Source organism: Anarhichas minor, unplaced genomic scaffold, assembly GCF_050575085.1.
Source record: "Anarhichas minor isolate MPS153535 unplaced genomic scaffold, ASM5057508v1 ptg000026l, whole genome shotgun sequence".
Classification (NCBI taxonomy): Eukaryota; Metazoa; Chordata; class Actinopteri; order Perciformes; family Anarhichadidae; genus Anarhichas; species Anarhichas minor.
The window spans coordinates 15350073-15370631 of record NW_027466472.1 but is presented as its reverse complement, the minus strand read 5'-3'; the positions used below and the strand labels follow the sequence as shown (position 1 = coordinate 15370631).

General features: G+C 43.0%; 1 protein-coding gene across 1 annotated transcript in view; it reads left to right on the top strand.

Annotated features, from left to right (window-relative positions):
• robo2 (roundabout, axon guidance receptor, homolog 2 (Drosophila)) overlaps positions 1-20559 on the top strand; it is a 141166-nt gene that overhangs the window by 91880 nt on the left and 28727 nt on the right. Inside the window, exons 6-15 of the mRNA XM_076100680.1 lie at positions 5561-5697; positions 6892-6903; positions 10849-10973; positions 12500-12671; positions 15035-15240; positions 16286-16367; positions 16479-16644; positions 16786-16952; positions 18243-18364; positions 20210-20441. Of these exons, the coding sequence (XP_075956795.1) occupies positions 5561-5697; positions 6892-6903; positions 10849-10973; positions 12500-12671; positions 15035-15240; positions 16286-16367; positions 16479-16644; positions 16786-16952; positions 18243-18364; positions 20210-20441 (1421 nt within the window). The remainder of the gene's footprint in view (positions 1-5560; positions 5698-6891; positions 6904-10848; positions 10974-12499; positions 12672-15034; positions 15241-16285; positions 16368-16478; positions 16645-16785; positions 16953-18242; positions 18365-20209; positions 20442-20559) is intronic.

Here is a 20559-nt window from a genome sequence, read left to right as displayed (position 1 = left end):
TAAAATCACACAACCTCCCCTGGAGAAATTAATTTGGGTTGAATGGACCGATATACATAAGATTAGATTTAGATGGTAGAGTAGTGTGTCTTCCCAGGGGAAAATCTTTGGCATGTGTCGTCAAGCAGCTGGATTGTAGCATGTGTCTGAAAACCCTATGAGAGCTCTGATAGAGCTGTAACTCAACTAGTGCATGGACTACAATGTCCGTGCATGATGTGGCTACATTTACATCACCTATGTTATGCGTAAACAGGCCAATTCCTTATTTGTAAGGTTGTCAAAACATCAGTATCATATTAATACCAGTCTGTCAAGCTTCTCTGCCGAATCTTGGGGAAAGCACACCATAGCTGCTACCATATGAGAGAGCCAGGAGAGGAGCACTAGAGAGCTCTCTGTCTCCAAATAGAAGCGTTTTTGACATAGTCTATGAATCCCAGTGAAAAGACTCGGGCACTGTGTGTTATCTCCCACTGGCTACCGGCTCAGTGTGTGGCCCACATCTCCCCCCCCCCCCCCCCCCTTTGGTTTCCCTCTCCCTCCTTATTTGCTCTGGACCCCTGTACCCTCTCCTGCGCCTTATCAGAGCCCCTTTGGTCTTGCAGTCCATCTGTATTCAGGCCCCCCTGCCCCATTGACCTCCACAGCGCAGCCCCTGCAACATTCAGCAGAAAAGTCTTTCTTTCTGACTCAATCCCTTTGTGGCGTGCGCGAGTGTGTGTGTGTGAGTGTGAGGGTGTACGACAGAGGTGTGTGTGGGTCATTCTATTAGAAAGAGCTGTTAAAGCTAGTGTGACAGGAGCGCCTGTGTTATGCTGACCATCCAGTTTCAGTGATTTCTCACCTCCGCTGCTCAGCAGAATGAAAAGACGGCGGGCTATGGTTCCTGTCTCCATTACTTCCCCTGATATATAAGTGGATACATCTGGTATTTATGAGAGCGCGGGCGTAAGGGGGCTGTGGCGAGTGGAATGGCAGTAGGATGATCGGCGGTATATCTTATCTTTATGCTGTGTTGCCACGAATTGTGTCAACAACAAAGTAATGTTAGAATAATCGTAATATAATATTTATAATAGAGAAGGAAGAAATGTTGGTTTTGCATTAATTAGGAAGATGCACAGCCGATCATTCATTATGTATCAGTGCTTTTCATCTTCGTGGAACGGCAGAAAAAACACAGTCTCCACTGCTAAGAAAGTACAAATGACTACTTCAGCATGTACATCTGACTTTCTTAGTGCTTTTAGTGCTTGTGCATCCTTTGCTCTTCACAAGGAGAGAGAGTGAGAGTGGCTTCCAGGCATCGGCCAGTGAGCTGCACTTTTTTTGTTTCTTTGTCTATCTGCAACATTTTCCAGTATAACCAATGTGTCTGCTCCAAACCACTTTGATAACTGCACTGCTGCAAATTTCTTCTGTGGCACTGGAGAGAAGTCACAGTTTTTAAAGGCAAATTTAGGATCAATTTGCATCCCACAATCCCCCTCGCCTAACCACAAGGGAGATCTGATCTTTGATTAATGTAGGATAAAGTGATGAATGTTAGTCAGACAGATTGGAAGGCCCTGACCCTGCTAAGATGTGAGAGATGCCAAAAAGGAGTGGAGCTCTGGCTAATGGCCTTACAGAAGGAAGATGAGAAGTGATAGCAGTTAATTGATTCCCTCTCATGGGTGACAAGGCCTGGACAGGTAGACTCCAGCTCTTTTGATCAGGATGTGGTAAAGTAGCAGTAAGGTGGCGTGAAAGTGGATCAGACTGTCAGAATGAAATGGAGCGGAGAAGGGGACTTTGTGTCAGAGCAGCCAGGCCACAGACTTGGCTGGAATTGGTCCCCTGCTGTATCTTGAGTCTGACTGATGTGCTCCGAGTTGGCACTCAACCCTTCTGCCTACTGCCGGCCCCATTCGTGTACACACAGAGGCGAGGCAGATAAGATCCCCTCAAGTTGAGTCATTTTGCGGCTAACTGTACGTGCGCATTCAGTCGTCCACACAACCAAGAGATACGGTTCTCTTAATGTGGGTGAATTGGCACAAGTCGGAAGGTGGAACACGGGTGAGTGTGTTCCTGACGGGCGCTTTCAAGGCAAATCCTCTGAAGATGATCTGAAGGGATTTTTGAGATGTAACGCTTTTAAAGTTTGTCCAATAAAGTTGTCATCTCCGCACAGCCTTCTCCGTGCAGCAAACACATCACGCTGACAACCCAGAAAAAATTCTGCTTTGTCTTGGCATTTGCTTACATTCCCATCACTCCTCATCTCCCTGCATGAGTGAATGACTCTGCACATGTGTGGATATGTGTTGGGTGATTGTATACTTTGTTCTTTGTGTGTGTGTGTGTGTGTGTGTGTGTGTGTACAGCGAGCCATTTTTTTCGAGTTGAAAAGGAGGGAGAGTGAACTTGGCTCTCCTATCCTTTCCACAGCCCTTGTACATGTGCAATTACATTCCTCTTCTAATAGAGAACAGAGCTCTACCCCAATTCAGTCTCAATAAAGAGCTACTGTTCCCTTTCTGTGTGTACTCACATGTGTGTGTGGCCACAACTACCTCTTGTCCCTGAGGATTCCCACTCATCTTGTCATCTCGGCTGATTCCATATAGGAAGTTGATTACAGATTGATTGGGCTCATGTTTCCCCACTAATAAGTCATGGGCCAGCCAGAGGTTCTGTTTTGAGAGATTGATGGAGACGGGACCAAGAACAATAAGCATGTTGTCCAGTTTGTGCGCATATGTGGACCATCCGCACGGCAAGGGCTCGGCCGTTCAGATGTCAGGCTGTAGGAGGAACCTGTATGAACAGGTGAACAGTTTGTGTTTCTATGTTTTGTCACGAGATCTGTAGCTCTCGAGCATGTTCTCTCCTCTGGGTTGTTGTATTGATTTGTGATGACCCATTCAGCGACTTTTAAGTAAGTTTGCTGCTAGTTAGCTAGCATTTGCTCCTTTAGCTTTGTTCCATATAGTTTGAAAGAAAATGTAGCTCAAGAGCTCTGTACTCTGACAAGCTAGCATCCTTTTTAGCCGTGGTGGTAGCATGGCTTTTTGGGTGGCAATGTCACTTTGTCATTCAGCCAGTCCACACTTTTCATCTAGTGTAAACATCAGGTCAAAAATGTGTCCAGAATGTATCCAATAATTTGCTTTATGACTTAATACTTCCAAAACTGATGCTTCCCATCAGCCTCAACTGAAATCGCTAATTAGCTAATGTTAACATGCTAACACGCTAAACTAACACGGTGAATATGGCAAACCTTGTAGCCTACCCCCTTAACATCCACATGTTAGCGTTGACATTGTGAGCCTGCTGTTGTTTGTCGGCACAGAGCTGGTTAGGTTTGGTTATTTGAGAATGCTGGGAATAAAATGAGCCTGTTCACTTGCTGCTGTCATGGTTTTTATGGAGTCATGGTGTCTTCACCAAGCCCTAACTTGTCCCTGCCACTCTTTTGCATATTTCTACCTCCTCCTTTCAAGTCAGTAGTTCATCTTGAGCTACCCATTCGAACCCGGAGGCAGGGTAAGGCAGCACGCTCTTTCCCTTGTTTGTTTTTCATCTGACAACAGGCATGTCCCAAAAGGTGCTGTCTCATTCCTTTGGATGCCACTCACCCGGTTTCAACAATAAATGCTTTATTCATGTCCCCCACTATTACCTGAACTGTACATACCCTCTCTCTAGAACAAAGCATCCAGTCATGACTCAGTCAAATAATCATTATGGCTCTTTAAGTACCTGTGTGGATAGGAGGAACTGGCAGTCAGAATTGAGGAATGTGCTTCAATAAAGCTGCCTTTGAATGCTTGCTCAGGAAATGTCATAACAGCAGGTGAAAAAAAAAAAAAAAAAAAAAGACAGGACAGATTAGTCTTGCAGCTGCCAGCAGCCATCAGTACACCTGATGGTCGAGCAGAGGGGTCTTTCCCACTCGGAGGGAAATGGACCATAGCTCACTGTTACTCTGAAGTCATTTCAGAAAGTATCGCTGTAAAACAGTTTGTTGCCATATCTAATAGTCTCATGTATTATCCAGAGTAAACGGTTGTCCGCCTTCATGTGTACAAGCCTCACAGTCTAAAGTATAACTCAAATCTTTTTTCAACTATTCCTCTGAAGAGACCAAAAACAAAAATGAATTTATCCTTCTAACAAGTATCATCTGTGTAGCCAAAGCCTGATATAACATATTATTCTGTGCCATAGAGGTCTGTTGTCATCTAAAAGCTATTAAAAACACATAAAAGAGTCATACTGTGTGGAATATTTCTTCATTACGATGAACATGGCCAGCGCAGTTTGTTCTGAAACAGCTCTGTGACTGCATTTTCAATCTCTGAAGGGTTAGCTCCATGTTGGGCAGACATCACTGCTCTTGGTTCTTTTATGTGTTTTTAATAGTTGTTGGAATAGTTGTTAGAAGTTTAGCGTTTCATGGCACAGAGGCGTACGCTATAACAAAAGGATAATATAATATCGGGCTTATCCTTTAAAGACCCTATGTGGATTTAAAACATTCTGACTTTTGGGACTCCGAGCGGTAATAAAAAAAAAGATACGGCAGCAGACTGCAGAGCATGGATTTAAAGGCTGCACAGACTGCAACAACTCAACCCTCAGGTTTTAAATGTTCTAGAAACTAATAATATGAAATGTTCTATAATCATATTGAAATTCTACGCAGGGCTTTTAAAGGGGCAAACATAGTGTCAAGCTGGAGTGGCCTTTTATCTGTTCATCTCAACCCTGTTCTCAGTGTCTGTGAGTGACAGACGGTGGACAGCAGAAGCTTGTCTTGCTGACAGACCACCATCACACAGCCACACCAACCCCGTCAGCACACTACTTACACACTTGCCAGGCCAGCACCCCCTTCAATTACAGACTCAGACAACAAACCAGAGCAGCATCATCCCCCTGTCAACTGACATTTAATTCATACAGGTCAAGGCACACACACAAGCATCTGCAAACAAGCCTAAACACAAACATTAGATTGCTGCAGTGGAATTGAAATTGTGGCCAACTATAGTGGCTGTATTGATTCAGTCAGTTGCTTTACAATGAGAAGATGGGGACGCACAACAGCACAGTATGCACTCACACACACACAAAGCTCCAAATACGGTTTATATATATATATAGATAGATAGATAGATAGATACACACACACACACACACACACACACACACACACACACACACACACACACACACACAGAGAGAGATACTTCTCATGAATATTGAAAGAGTTTTGAGGGTTCAACTGAACGCACATCTCTCTGTGTACTGTGTGTCATTGTTGAATAATTGACACCACCACCACCCCTTGCAATCTCTGTTTGTCAGAATGAACAGTTGCGTTTCTGTGTTCCTCTCCAAGAGGAAATATACTTTTTCCACAGCTACAGCTCAATAGGCATGGGTGAAAAACTGAAACACGTCTTATTTGTCACGCCGTCAATGTTTTATCTAAATCGACAGTATTTGCGTTCGATGCTGAGCAGGCAACTTTGATTTCATGATGCTGCGTCTTTGTTGACAGGTACGAGATCAAGTATGACAAGGACGACTATGTGCTGAGAGTGAAGAAGGCTTCCATTAACGACGAGGGCGCGTTCACCTGTGTGGCAGAAAACCGCGTGGGCAAGCTGGAGGCCTCCGCCACTCTCACTGTCAGAGGTAAGAAACAGCTTTGTTCTTTGTGATTTCTTTCACATTAGCTAGCATGTGACAACACTTAGAGAAGCCATGGGCCGCTGAAGTTATCGTGCTTGTGCACCAATATGAGGTTTAGAATGGCAGTTCACTCCACAGGGTCCCCTTTACACAAATGGAAATCCAGAATGCTGACTCTCACAGTCGAGAAAGATGTAGACAGTCGCTGAATGTGTTTAATTATTTACATTTCCAAGTGCAGCGTTGACACACTCTGCCACCCTCCCCCGTCGCGGTGGTCTGCTAGCCACGCCGTCCTCCGTGCTGTAGCCAGCCAGTCAGCAAAGCCATTTCACAGATTACTGGTGCACACCCACAGTCCCACACCTGGGGTTTGCAAGGTTAATAAAAACATTCTAACCATAATTCTCCTATTTTCACCACTGTTCTTCCCATTAAAGTCAAGTGTTTAAGGCCTCCATGGAGAGTTTAAAAGCGGGACCAGAGGGAGATGAAACAAGGTCTGGGTTGGAAGGTGGATTTGTGAAAGTAGCATCTTAGTGTTTTACTTGACACACATAGTAACACAGAATAATCACTGGGAACTGCACCAACTCTTCTGGATAGAGAGCGGGGTTCCAGAAGCTCCAGTTTCTGAATAAAACCCACTTGCTGTCTTCACTTTGAAATCTCTTTTTGATCTCTCTCTCTCTCTCTCTCTTCCTCTTGCTGTCTTTTTTCTTCTCTGTCCATCTGCACTAGTGATAAACACACCCTCGCCTTGCTATTACAAACACACACCATCCGTAGAATTGTAGATTTCATTAATGCAGACAGCGAAGGTCCAGCAGTTTGTTTGTCTCTGATGAGTTGAATTGGCTGCCCCCGCAGGTATTTAAATGCAATAAAAGATGTTTGAGCACCAGGGGGCGCTCAGATCAGACTGCCTTCAACATTCTGTGTCAGAGAAACCGAGGCTTTGAGCTTCTCAGTAAAACTGTCTAGTGGACAGTGGACAAAAGCTACTGGATCCTCTCTGCCATGCTTTCCCTGTGCCAGAAATGTGTTGGCCCAACACAACATGTCATTCATTCTGACTTTGATTTCTTTTTGTCTTATTTTATTATATGTTTCTTTTGTTCGTCTTTTCTTGTTTTGTGCGTCTGTGTCTTGATTTGATCCTTTTGTGTATCCACTCCTTCATTGTTGTGTCTCCAGCTCGCCCCGTCGGTAAGTACCATCCTTCTGATTTGATTCCATCCTGCATGCCCTCTCCATACACATTAACGCATTAGACTGCTTGGCAATCAATTACCCTTGCTTTACCATTACTGCATTTAACTAACACAGGTGTCACATCGCATTGTGTACCCTTAGAATTATTGTTTGCAGATAGTTTTGTAGTCTGTGGAGATTTTACAGCTGGATTACTAAAGCACTAATGGCCTATTACACCAGGTCTGTTTGTTAATTGGATGTGATGCGTACCCAGCCTAATCAATGTAGGCAGCTGCACTTATTCCTTTGCAGCAACTTGACAGAAAATAGTCAAAGCTCCAAGGGAACACTTTACTTTAATATGGATTCTATGTTTTCTGAGTATCCATATGTTTTGAACTTAATTCAATATATTTCTCAATCTATATCACCATCAACATGAGGAAGCAACATATTTTAGATAAAGAAAGCATTATTTAGTATATCCTCGAGTGTTTAAAAAAATCAATTGCACTTGATCTCGACCGGCAGCTGGATTTCAACAACACCCATACTACAGCGCAGACTTATCAAGTACATTAACTCAAAGTTTCCGCTACCAGTGTAGCACTAGACCGTGCCCTTTACAATGACCGAGTGGGCTGGCAGTCTGAAGTCTCAGACATTGTCATCTCATATGGTCCAGGACGTGTTTAACTTGCAATTCTTGAAGCCATCTGTGGATTTTTGGAACAGAAAGCTGAGATCTGTTTGTTTTGGACGAGCTTCTCTCCTTCTGAGCCCCATGACACAGAGCTGGGGATCTCATGGTATTTCCCCTGTGGATTGGGGGATGGTCAAGGCAGAACCAAATATGATACACTTAAGATGTTGAATTGTTGGAGGAAGTGAGTGTAAATGTGCATCTGCAGAGAAAGGTGTGCTTTCTGAGAGTAGAAACAGGAGGAATGCAGGAACAAGAAACATGCGTCGGGACAAAGAAGTGAGAGGAAAAGAATGGCAGAAGTGTTTGTCGAGACAGGCTTGACTGGCGGGAAACAAAAAACCAGACACTGCCGGCAGGACTGGTTGCCAAAACAGCAGTGGCGGTTCTGCGATTGTCAAACTGTCAGCTTTCAAGAGGATGGAGGAAATTACACATTCACTCTGCCTGTGGGAAGAAACAGTAATTGCCGTTGACTTCTGAATAAAATATGATTGAACGTTGGATTTTAAAGGAGGAAGAAATGCTTCTTAGTTTGTGTGCCTGGCTGTACTGAATAGATGTCTTTCTCTCTGTCCATTTCTTCTTTTCACCCTGAATGCTGTTTTAATGCGGAGCCCTCTCCAAACCAGGCAGATGCGGCTTGTCATGAATTAAATATGGGCGCCTGATCGTGTGTTTCCTCAGGAGGCGACAGGATGGAGCCTCTCACGTGTCATTAAGGGTCTCTGAATCAAAAACAGGGCCAGTGCGAGTTAGCCCTGAGCTGTGAAACTGTCACACACTGACTTCCTCTTGATTTGTCTGAGTTTTTGATCTGTTCTTCTCAGTGGGCCTCCCTCTCCCTTTTAAGGTCCATCCCCCTTGCATTTCCCACAAGTATTTTATTCCTTTTCCAAAGTAATTTTAAATATAGAAAGGGAGATTTAAGGTATAGAATGACCCCAAGGTTCACCTCGAGCCACAAGGAAAAGCTAACGAGACAAAACTACAGCTTTGATAGATACGGTGGGTATTTTGACCTGGTAGCAGATGTTCTAACAGTCAAGTACAGTGGGAAACATACTTAATTAGTGTATATCAGTGACCAAAGGATGATGCCAAGTTTTTGCTGATTCACAAACAGACTTCTGTTTTCTATTAAGTCTGGTGAAATCTAGCTATATCTGACTTGTTTTCTTCTTCCTTTTGACATCCAGTCAATTATTAACCTCAAAAGATTCACATAACTTAATTCTGTTTGACAGTATCATTGATATGGAAAGTAGTTTGGTAACCTCTTTTGTATAAATTCAGTTGATTGTGTGTGTGCATCAACAGTCTATGAGAATGGGAAAGAAGGAGATACCGACGGAGAGAGTGTGAGAAAGGACAAGGTCGGGCGCAGCAGTGATAGGGACCAGTCTGTAAGGTGTTAAACCATATATTTTTGCGAGTAGTTAGTAATGCAGTGTGTGGGATGGAGCAGAGGAAGTGGAGGGAGGGAACTGAGTCCTTGCCAGAGCATGATTTAGGAGCTCTGTATCAGGCCCAGCATTGTGAGAGCCACAAGATATCCAAGCTGCAGAAGGCCAAATGGGAAGGCAGTAAATCTGTAGCCATCTGTACCATTCCCAACTGTGTGTATCTTTGACAAATACACACCCCCAAAACGGGATTACATTGAGAAACCAGCCAAATGGGAAGAGTTTGGCCTTACTGGAACCAGCTGGCTTGTCAGTGAAAAGACTTACAAAGAAATCAAAAGAAACAGAAATGGTGCAACATGTTGCAGTGCAACAATTCAGAATTTTCTTTTGTTATAACATTTTACAACAATCTGTGAAAATGGCCTCTACTATCCTTTGTTTGGACTTACTCTGAGACTTTAATTTGTTGACTTTCATTATCTCTGCAGAAACCATGATCCCTCCTGTAAGGAACGTGTCGTCGATGTTTTATCTTGGCAAACATGGGACTAAAGCCCCCAGTGAATAAACAAGTAGAGGTCTTGGGTCATGCAGTTAATTACCTCGGGTCACGTTCAAGTTTCAGAGATCTGGTTTTGCTGCTGAGATAATTGTGGTAATATTCTGCAGTTTAGGATCAGCATATAGACACTGTGTGAGAAATGTGAGTCCAGGTAACTGGAAGTTAATAAACATAGACTATGGACTAAGGATGACAAGTCTTCTTTGCTTCTATGCTGTCATCCAGATGCAGGACACTGAAGTTTTTGATTATTTTAGATAAAAACAGAAATCTTCTATCATTTTTTCTAATGTTAACAATATGATCAATATTAAGATATCTGTTGTAATTAAGTAATAAAGGAGGAAAGAAAACATTCAATTCTGGTATTACCCCAGCTATGCTCTCAGATTCACCAGCCTTTGCTTGTTAATTGTCCTGTGACGAGTCATGTCTTGAACATGTGGAAATGTGAGGGAGGGGTGATATGAAGTCCTGCCTCCCTGACCTACCATGCAGGAAATGGTCAGGGAGCACAGAGAGGCGACACTGCACCCCAAAATAACTTATTTTGATCTCATCTCGAAACTCCTCTCTCTTTATTATTGAGCTGCGTCTGCCAAGTTGTCAGTCAGAAATGTCTCACTCTGTTCAGACTGCGAGTGTGTGACAACTGGTCTGGCTCCTGATGGAGTCATGAATATTGACTGAGAAAGCTTCACACTAAGAATTCAAAGTCTGATAGCTTCTCGAGCCTCTTCTCCGTTTGATGGAGAGGTAAACACAGAAATAGTGTTGTCTGTCTCTCACTCCCTGTTGATACAACTTTGATCAGAAGTACTGAGCCACTTCAGATCTTGACTTTTCTATGAGATGCATACTGATGCGGACTAAATCCCACATACGGAAAGTCAAACATGATTAACCCATACATGTCTATAACTGTTCATAGTGTTGGATGTTTCCAGGGCATGGGTGTGCCTTTGTGTTGTCTCAGATCTAAGTGACTGAGGCGCCTCCCCGTGTGAATGCCAATGTGACTGTCATTCATTCAGCCTCAGCCTCACCTGGATGAATGGCCAACCTGGTGACCATGGCAATGATAGTCATGATAGTCATTGGTGTCCTTCCTCTGTTCAGAGCCATTAGACAGCGAAAGATTGACAAACGCTGCATGGAAGCTCTGTACGGCACTCCCGTTTTTGCTTGAAATCCCCAAGCCCTAATAATCTCCAGCCCTTATGTTTGGCCTCACTGTGTGCCGCTGCTCTACTAACACTGGTGTGTCTGCCCTTTGACTTCAGCTGCTCCCCAGTTTGTCATCCGCCCAAGGGACCAAATAGTGGCTCAAGGCCGCACTGCCACCTTCCCGTGTGAAACCAAAGGAAACCCTCAGCCTGCTGTCTTCTGGCAGAAGGAGGGAAGTCAGGTAAGAGCGAAGAATCTCACACAAACCAGTTTGTTGAAAACATATTTTTTCAGGACTTTTTCACATTGTTTCATACATGTGGAAATATATTGCAATCTTAGTCGGCAGCATTCGTTATCTACTCTGCGTCTTGTGGATTGCTGAGTACTTATGAGTCTCCTGAATACACACACACACTAACGCACACACTCCTGCAAACTACACTATCTGACATCAGTATCTTTACTACAGACACAGATAAACCTTTGTTCTCAGAAGCCGCCAAATGACAGCGTGCCTGGCAAAGTGCTAATCGCTTTCCTGTGACCCTGCACTGATAAGAACGATCCTATCCCTCATTCAAGCAGATACCCCATTCAAATACCTGGGTGTCCTCACAGCGCTCAACAACAGTTCCAATTAGGAGCCTGTTGGGGCTTGTAGATGAGCCAGAGATATGATTCAGCTCTGGCTAAGGTTCAAACACACACACACACACACACACACACACACATAGCCTGCAGGCCAACAATTACAGCAAAGTTCTTTTAAAAGAGTGAACAGAAGTGAGACACATGCTTACATGTCCTCACAAACATTTGATATAATGCTCACCCACTTTACCCCTTACCAATGTGTGACCTAAAGCTTATGACTCAGTAACGCTAAGTCATGTTGTGAACTTGTTGAGATGGATCAGATTTATCTCCGGCGTGTCTCACATTGTCATTATAGATGAGCCTTTTCAAATGAATGTACTACAAACACTTTTGTACAAGCAGTTGCACGCCCTCCACATCTCTGCACTTTGTCTTTGTGTTTATGGAGGCTTTCTGTACCCCACCCACACTGACGTATAAAAGGTGAAAAAGGTATTTGTTTAGAGAACAAATTAAAGCTAATTCAGTTCAGTAATTAAATGGCAGAAAGGCCTTATTCCTCACGCTTGAGGATAATGGAGTGTACATCTCTCATCTCCTAGAGATGCGTAGAGCCCAATTAAAAAACAAACAAATCCAACGTAATCTGTTGCATTAAAGTGATTAGCTGTAATTAAATCCAGTTAATGTATTTGCGGATCATAAGTACAAAAAAAGAGAGCTGGGATAAAGTGGCTGCATAGCTAATAATGAATGAAGTAGAGGTGATCATTTATTAGTGTCATCAGTCCTCTAATCTTGGTTATTTATGCTGAGATATGTGGGATTGATAACCTCTTCCTCTTTAGCTGTTCCAAAGATACATTGTCAGCATAGGCTTTGTGGGTGAACGAGCAGCTCAAAGCTGCTGTGGAATTGAAGCAGAAAGGAAAGCAGTCGTGAAGCCAACAAGAGCAAAACTTGCCTCTATAACACAGTGGAGCCTTTGGCTTGGCAGAAGAATAAGTATGAAACCAAGTCATCAAACTGTATACATGTTGGGTTGTGTGTGTGTGTGTGTGTGTGTGTGTGTGTGTGTGTGTGTGTGTGTGTGTGTGTGTGTGTGTTTTTCCAGGCTGTACTGGTTCCATGTTCTCACTAATTGCCTGCTTGTACGTCTTCTTGCAGAATTTGCTCTTTCCCAACCAACCCCAGCAGCCGAGCAGTCGCTTCTCGGTGTCACCCAGCGGAGACCTCACCATCTCATCTGTGCAGCGGGCCGATGCCGGTTACTATATCTGCCAGGCCTTGACCGTTGCAGGCAGTATCCTCGCCAAGGCTCAACTGGAGGTCACAGATGGTGAGGGATAACCGACGTGCAATTTATTCCCTGCCAGCACACTAACACACACCTCAGCGCCACTGCAAATGTGGAGAAGTTGGTGCATTTCAACACAGATGTACTTGTTTGATTTTCTCCCACGTGCATTTAGACATTTAACCATTAACAAACACTGGGTTTATACCGGCAACAGAGATCTGATTTTAGTTTGTCAAGGTTTAACTGTGGCACATTTTATCCCTTGTGCAGCAATACATTCGGCTTGGGTTTGAAAAAATGTCGGTATGCACATGACCTTCAGTTACTGTGTTTTTGCACTACACTCTTTGTTTCATTTATTTTTTCCTGACACAATTTAATTAACATTTTCTACTTTTCCTTTTGGAAAGAAAATAAAGCATCGTCCTTGAGTTCCTTCAAGTTTAATGATCAGTGTTTTGGGTGAGTGGGTGAGGTGCAAGTATGTACGCGTGTGAGGGAGGGAGCAAGAGAAAGAGACAGAGAAAGAGAGGGGACATGATTGAGTGAGGGAGTGAGTGACAATGGTTTTCTGTGGAATGAATTATGTGGGAGCATCTAATCTGCTCAGCTGTTGTGATGGCAAGATCGACGGCCACCCATACGTCTGTCTGAAGTACCTGCTAGCAGAAAGATTAAAAGCACTACAGGAACACTGTTTTCAACGTTTGGTCTGAAATAGGAATGGTTCTATTGCACGTCCTTCAGTCGCCTGGAATAACATATCAACACATTTTACAGCCAAATACTTATCAACAGCAAACCATTTCATTTGTTTTTTTTTACAAGTATTTATAGCAAAAGGCATTTTTACAAGAAGGGTGTTAGGCAGGTCTAAAAGAAAAGGAAGGATAGGAGGAAAGAGTACAGAAGGGCCAGGTCACGGTCGGTCATGGCCACACCTGCCGCAGTCTTCTTGTGATTTACTGCCCCGCGCTCAGACAACAGTCTGTGGCGTTCAAGGAGATCTGTAATGAGAAATTCCTGATCCAGAGACCCAAGGCCTTAGTTTAGCCTTGCCTCTTCCCTTTGTCACTCCTACAGTACATCAACACATCGAGGAGCTTTAAAACCCTGGATAGCTGACTGTCTTCTCTTAATAGACATCGACTTAAACTTCACTTAGAAAAAAAATATATTTATAAAGATGAATGCAATATATTGTAGTGAAACAAAATGCTTTAATTTAGCTTATAATGTTGGTGTACATCTTTAGGTGAAGGCAATGGCAGACAGAACACTACACTGCAGCATAGTGAGTCCTTGTCTAGCAGCAGGTGCTTTGAATCATCTCTTGGCTTACTTTCTGATTTTTATTTCATATTATTGCATTTAGTCCTAATAAAAACAATCCAGAGAACTAAAACAATAAGTGAAATAATCATTACTGAAATTCATTTGGCTCATGGTAGATACTTGTCTGGTTTCTGATCGTTTTTTTCTCTTTCGGTCTTACGTGACCCAAAGCGAGGGGTGACTCTAACACAGCAGAGGTGAATTACTTGGAAGCACTTCCTTTTGTCAGATGTATTTGCTAGAGTGGAAATAGGGGTGGAAACGAGGGTGTGATAATGTGTTGAAAGGTTACTGAGGTAGACTTGGTAATTAGCCCCTGCAGGTCTGACATCATTAATCCATACCTTCTAATTAATGTGGGTTCTGTGATGCCAGGGGGACTCCACATTATTCAACTCTAAATATATAAACTGCCTGTGTGCTAGAGTGCTAACTCTCTCTGGGATCACCTCTGACATACGCACTATTTCATTGAAGGAACCCACAGGCTTTTTTGGCCCAAATTAATTTGCACATGTGAATGGGATTCATCTGAAGTGAAATTAGAACAAAATATAAAATTATTATTTGATGTTTAGATACTACCCCTCACTCTGTTTGCACCTCATTCAGTAACACGTAGTATTTGAAATTCACCTTTCACTGTGCCCCCAGTTCACATAACTAAGTATTTATCTGAACCACAGTGAGTCAATAGGCAAGAGTCTAACCGCTAAACTGTACCACAGAGTCTAGAGTAGAGTATAAAAATAAGGCTACCCAGGCAGTAACTGGAAATTGCTTGGCATCCCACTGCCACATCAATGCAACGAGAAAACGCTACTCAGCTGTTCTTTCCCTGCTTCCTGGAAAGACAGGATATAGTCATTGTTCTGTGGTGCAATTACAAGACCTGCAGAGAAAATAGTCTATGATAGATACCCACATCCACCCTCTGTGCATTTTATGATCAATGCTGTCACTGAGTTTATTCCACCGTCAGGCGCCTTATGTGAACACAGATGTCCATCTGAACCTCAGGATGGTATGGATAATAATATGCACACATTTCTGTCTTTGTATCACAGTGCTCACAGACAGGCCGCCACCCATCATTCGCCAAGGCCCATCCAATCAGACACTTGGGGTGGAAAGTGTGGCACTGTTGAAGTGCCAGGCATCAGGAGACCCCATCCCCTCCGTCAGCTGGCTGAAGGATGGGGTCAGTCTGCTGGGAAAGGACGCCCGCATGTCCCTGCAGGAGCTGGGCAGCCTGCAGATAAAAAACGTCAAGGTAAAAGATTTAAGTGGTCCTATTGGTGTAAAGAATGACTACCTATCAATTTGTGCCTCTGTGCCAATGGTATATTCGTCCAACTAGAGTTTAACTGAAATCGTTTATTGCCGGCTCCCTTTAAGCTTCACACTTGGTCACTCTATTTTGATATTGGCCTTGGTTAAGTATCTTTATTTTAGATGTTTATACAGTTATATGCATTTGTGAGGGAATGCCTGCAGCACTGCAGGATACAAGCATTTGTCAAATTCAGTGGGACATGGCTTAAGCATAACTTAAGGTACCATAATGCCTTAAAGCGATGAATAGGCAGCATTGATTTTTTTTTGTTATTGTTTGATAGTATCACTTAGTGGCACGGCAGCTCCAACTGGGCTCAGCTGTGCAGGGTTGGATGGACTCCAGCTGTAGCATAGAAACATGTATGCACTTACCGATATATACACACATGTGCACACACGTACACGTTTAGAGTAGATTAAATTTAAAAAGCTCACATCTTCCTTTCCCCACTCAGAGGCCTCAGTGGAATATCTATTACGCTTGACAAAGCTGCCGACCGCTGACATGTTATTTAATAAATGGATGGAAGGCACAGGGACAAAAACCAACAAACAACCAAAGTTCCTGAGAGGGATGGAGAGACAAGCCAGCTGTCATCGGTTCAGGGGGTTCCAGCAGCCCACCCTAAATTGATTAGCCTGGCTTTGTTGTGGTCGGCAGGACAGTGGGGTAATAAGGAGGGGGAGTGGGAAGGTGATGGAAGGGTGGTGAGTAGAAAATGGAATTCATTAGGAAATTAGCGTCAGCACTTTGAGGCACTCACAAATGACACACAATTTGGCCAGCACAAGGCTCGCTCCTGAAGTCGCCCCGTCGCTTTTTTATTGTTTCAGCGATAACATATATTCAGTTATTGCTGCTGCTCTAATGTGTAGAATAGAATGGCACTAAAAGTGTCATTAAGCTCTGTGTGTTGATGCTGTTAGTGTGTGTGTTTGTTTTTATTCATATATGCATGTATGTGTGTACTTTATACCAGCTTTCAGACTCTGGGATCTACACATGTGTGGCTACCAGCTCCAGCGGTGAAACATCATGGAGTGCTTTCTTGGAAGTCAAAGGTACAAGATGGTGTAATGATTCCATATGTTTTATTTACTGAAAAAAGAAATCAACTTGTCAGCAGTTTTCATGAGAACATTTGTTTCCCCCATCTCCTTCTCTCCATTCAGAATCAGGTGGAGTGATAGTCATGAAAAACCACGATGAGAATGAGCTTCCAGGCCCGCCATCTAAACCTCAGGTCACAGACGTCACCAAGAACAGCGTGTCCTTGTCCTGGCAGCCTGGGATGGCTGGAGCATCACCTGTCTCCTCATTTGTCATTGAAGCATTCAGGTGCGTTTTACCAGTAACATCAAATCCCTCACTCACTCGTTAATACTCTTGGTATGCTTTGGATTGCATGTGTACAATAATATATTATATCATGTGAAAATAAAATAAATATGAAACCACCTTTTTTTTCTTCCATTGCAGTCAATCAGTGAGCAACAGCTGGCAGACAGTAGCAGATCATGTCAAAACCACCCAGTTTACCGTCAAAGGTCTCCGTCCCAATACCATCTACTTGTTCATGGTCCGAGCAGTCACCAGCCAGGGCCTGAGTGATCCAAGCCCCATGTCTGATCCTGTCAGAACACAAGGTACTTACATAACGTTGCTATTAAAGGAATTTATTATATCAACAGTATTTATTGAATACATGTGTAGTTATATGTGAACCTGTCATCATCACTTTCACTGGTGTGGTTAGGGGAAGGTCACTGTGCTCCCCTTCAAAGTGTGATACGTATCAACCCCTCTCAGCAATCTGCAGTGAATAGCTATACTGAAACACTACAGAACTTTCCAGAGGTCAAATCCTCCATCTCAGCCCACCTCATTAAGGCTACATTTGAGCAATTATGTAAAATGAGCATGTCTACTTTTGGAAGACCTAACTGAGTTAGTGCTATCCTTGCTATGTTAATGATCATAGCAGGAGAAAATGACTGTCTCCAAACCCAAAGAAGATTTGATTACAGTACTGGACAGACCACAGTCTCCAGATTACACTGATATGATAGGTCCCAGGCAAAAAAAAAAGCAACCTTTGGCCGAGCTCTTTCAAATGCAGGCCAAGAGCGTGTTTGAAAAAAGTAGTCCATTTGAATTGCAGCATATCTCTCTCATGCTGAGGTGAAGGTCTTGAGATGATATAGAGACGCATTTATTGACAATGACATGAATTGATGATAAATTTATTTTTTTCTTTTTTTAAAAACTGTATTTGGTTTGGCTTGGCCTCGTGGCCTGTGATTCATGACCATGTTGGGTTGTCCAAATTAAGCTTTTTTAAAAATATATAATTTCCTCTCTTTTTTTTTGCCTCCCTCCAGTAAATAACTGGAGCTCGCTTCAACCACGCACAGTTTCTCATACACTGGAGTTTTTTTTTTTTTACTGCTTGTAACTTGAAATATGTAAATGTGAAAAATGGTAAATGAGCTGGAAAATAGTGTCATCATGTCCATCTCCCATCCAATATGTCTCGGGTCACGCATTCACATTTCATTTGTTGATGTGGTTGTTCAGGCAGGCCCCAGTAAGTGCAGACAAGTCACACATCGAAATAAGTCTCCTTTCTTTTCTCCAAACCAGACGGGAGCCTTAATACAACATGGAATAAGGTCATTTTAATGCAGATGAAGTTGCTCCTGTTCAAATGGAGCCGTGATCACACATTTGTAGGCTTCTTTGTTGAAGCTGATTGGTCTATTCACCCACTCTTCTACCATTTCACTTCTGATCGTGATGAAGAGAGGTTTATTGTGTGAAACTGAGTGAACTCTTGTGAAAATCATGTGGAGGGGAGTGGGGAGACATTTTATTTTGAGCCATCTCTCTCTGTCTTTCTTTTTCTCACTTCTTTTCTTCTTCTTGCTCTCTCATAGATATAAGTCCTCCAGCCCAGGGTGTCGACCACAGGCACGTGCAGAAGGAGCTTGGTGAGGTCATAGTTCGCTTGCACAACCCAGTTGTCCTGAGTCCCACAACAATTCAGGTCACATGGACGGTAAGTGCAGCTTGTCTTCTTGCACACAGAATACAAATATATTGAGCTAAGGCTACTTTCAGTTGGTACATTATTTTCATATATTCAGCTCGAGGCTTTACACCAGAAGAACTTAGACATATAAAATTGTCCACTTTGTATTTGGTTTTCTCATCTTCTTGCATTCTTTTTACATATTTGATTTTGTAAAGTTGAGTCTTTAAGTCGGGATAGTTTGTATTCTAAGATCTCTCTTTGAAGCCAAAAAGCTGCACCTCGAGGCTACCATTTGTTTTATGTCAGGGAATCTTTGTCCGGTTGTTCCTTGAGACTGCAGCTTTGAAATACTGTAATTGCTGACTTAAAAGTAACAGAACATCAAATAGCTGAAAAATGTTTCTCCATCAAAAGAGATGTCAGAGACATCTGGTCGTTCATCAATCTTCTGTATATCTTCAGGTGCTTCCCTCTTAAGACAAAGACTTTGCACAGATGGAATTAGATTGAAATTAATGTTTGTGGTAGAATTGCATTTTCCTGTTTTCTTACTGTCAAGAGATGATGCATTAATCTTCTTTAACACTCATACATACAAGCATTACAAACACACACCTGCTCTTCCACCATGCGTGTCTGCGTATCGTGGTGTTTTTGCCTCACAACAAGAACCACATTACGTCCCAAAATTAGGCCATTTTATTAAATGTGAAAAATGTAAAAACAGCTACAGACTTTTGTTTTCATTTACTTGCATGCCAATGAGGACAAAAATGGCTTCGTATAATATATAAAGCTGAGGTGGTGATACAATAAAGTTATGTGAATGTTTATTTTGATCGTGGTGCTATGAATCAGTCGGGTGCTGGTATTTACAGTATACAGCTATCACTTAGTGGCCTGTTTCCATTTTCAAATGGACCACATTAGCAGTTTTCCTGGTGACATGTTTATTGACCCTTGTAATAACTTTCACCCCAAGACTTGGTAGCTAATTTAATTCTAAAGCAGTGCTTTATGATTGTAATGTACAATCAACACGAAACATGGCTACCCAATCAATCAGGGGCCCTTTCAGTAAACAGAGGGGCCACTCTCAGAGAGCTTTTATATTCTCAAATCATCCCATTAATAAAAGTCACGCACCAAGCAGGGGATCCATTTTGCTGATTTACTCTGGCTACACTTGCGAAAAACAGCTGCTTAATACCCCACTTCAAAGCCCTGCTCACTTCTTCTACTGTTAACAAGCCATTACAGTGAGTTATGCATCCGCTCCTCCTCTGCATAAATTCTGCATTTTCCGTCTATAGCTAAATGGGTCCAAGTTCTAAGGGAGGGGTCCTTTGTGGGTTGCAGGGGGCTATCAGACTTCCAGTCTCTCCGTCTTTTCTATGGGACAGATCCGCTGTTATTGCCTCTGCTGTGTATTCTCCTCATGTCCCCAGGGTGTCTGTATGAGTTGCTTCATGACATTCTCATACCCACAGCCCATCTTAGATGTGGGGGGGCCTGCTTTCCGGTGTCACTAGTTAGAATTTATAATAGATAGGATGTCCTTTAAGGTGGCATTACGGAAAGTCTTTTTAATCGAGGGGGGAACACTTTGGGCTGGTCGCTGTGTGTATGAGGTAATGTCAGGGTGTTAATTGAGCTAAGTGTGTCATAACTTGTGATAAACGGCCCATTAAACCAGCAGCAGCCTCTGAAGTGTCATGAATGCAATCTTGTGAGGAAGGAATACATTGCCAAAAAACATCCTTTTATGTTATCTAGTGGCTGGCCCAAGTAAGCATCTACCAATCTCCTCTGTGCAGTTATTTTTGCACGGAAACACAACAGTAATTTTGTCTTCGTTCCCTTTCTCAGGTGGATCGTCAGTCCCAGTTCATCCAGGGTTACAGAGTTCTGTACAGGCAGACATCCGGACTGCCTTCACCGGGACCCTGGCAGACCCAGGATGTGAAGGTCCCTTCTGAGCGCAGCGTCATCCTCTCCGCGCTCAAAAAGGGCATTGTGTATGAGATCAAGGTCCGTCCTTATTTCAATGAGTTTCAAGGCATGGACAGTGAATCCAGAACAGCACGGACGACCGAGGAAGGTATGAAGAAGAAGAACACACTGAGTATTTTGTAGATTATGTCAGGAGCAAAACAACATAGGGATTCAAATAGCTGCGAGTCCCCCACAAATGTGGGTTGACGGGTGACACATGACCC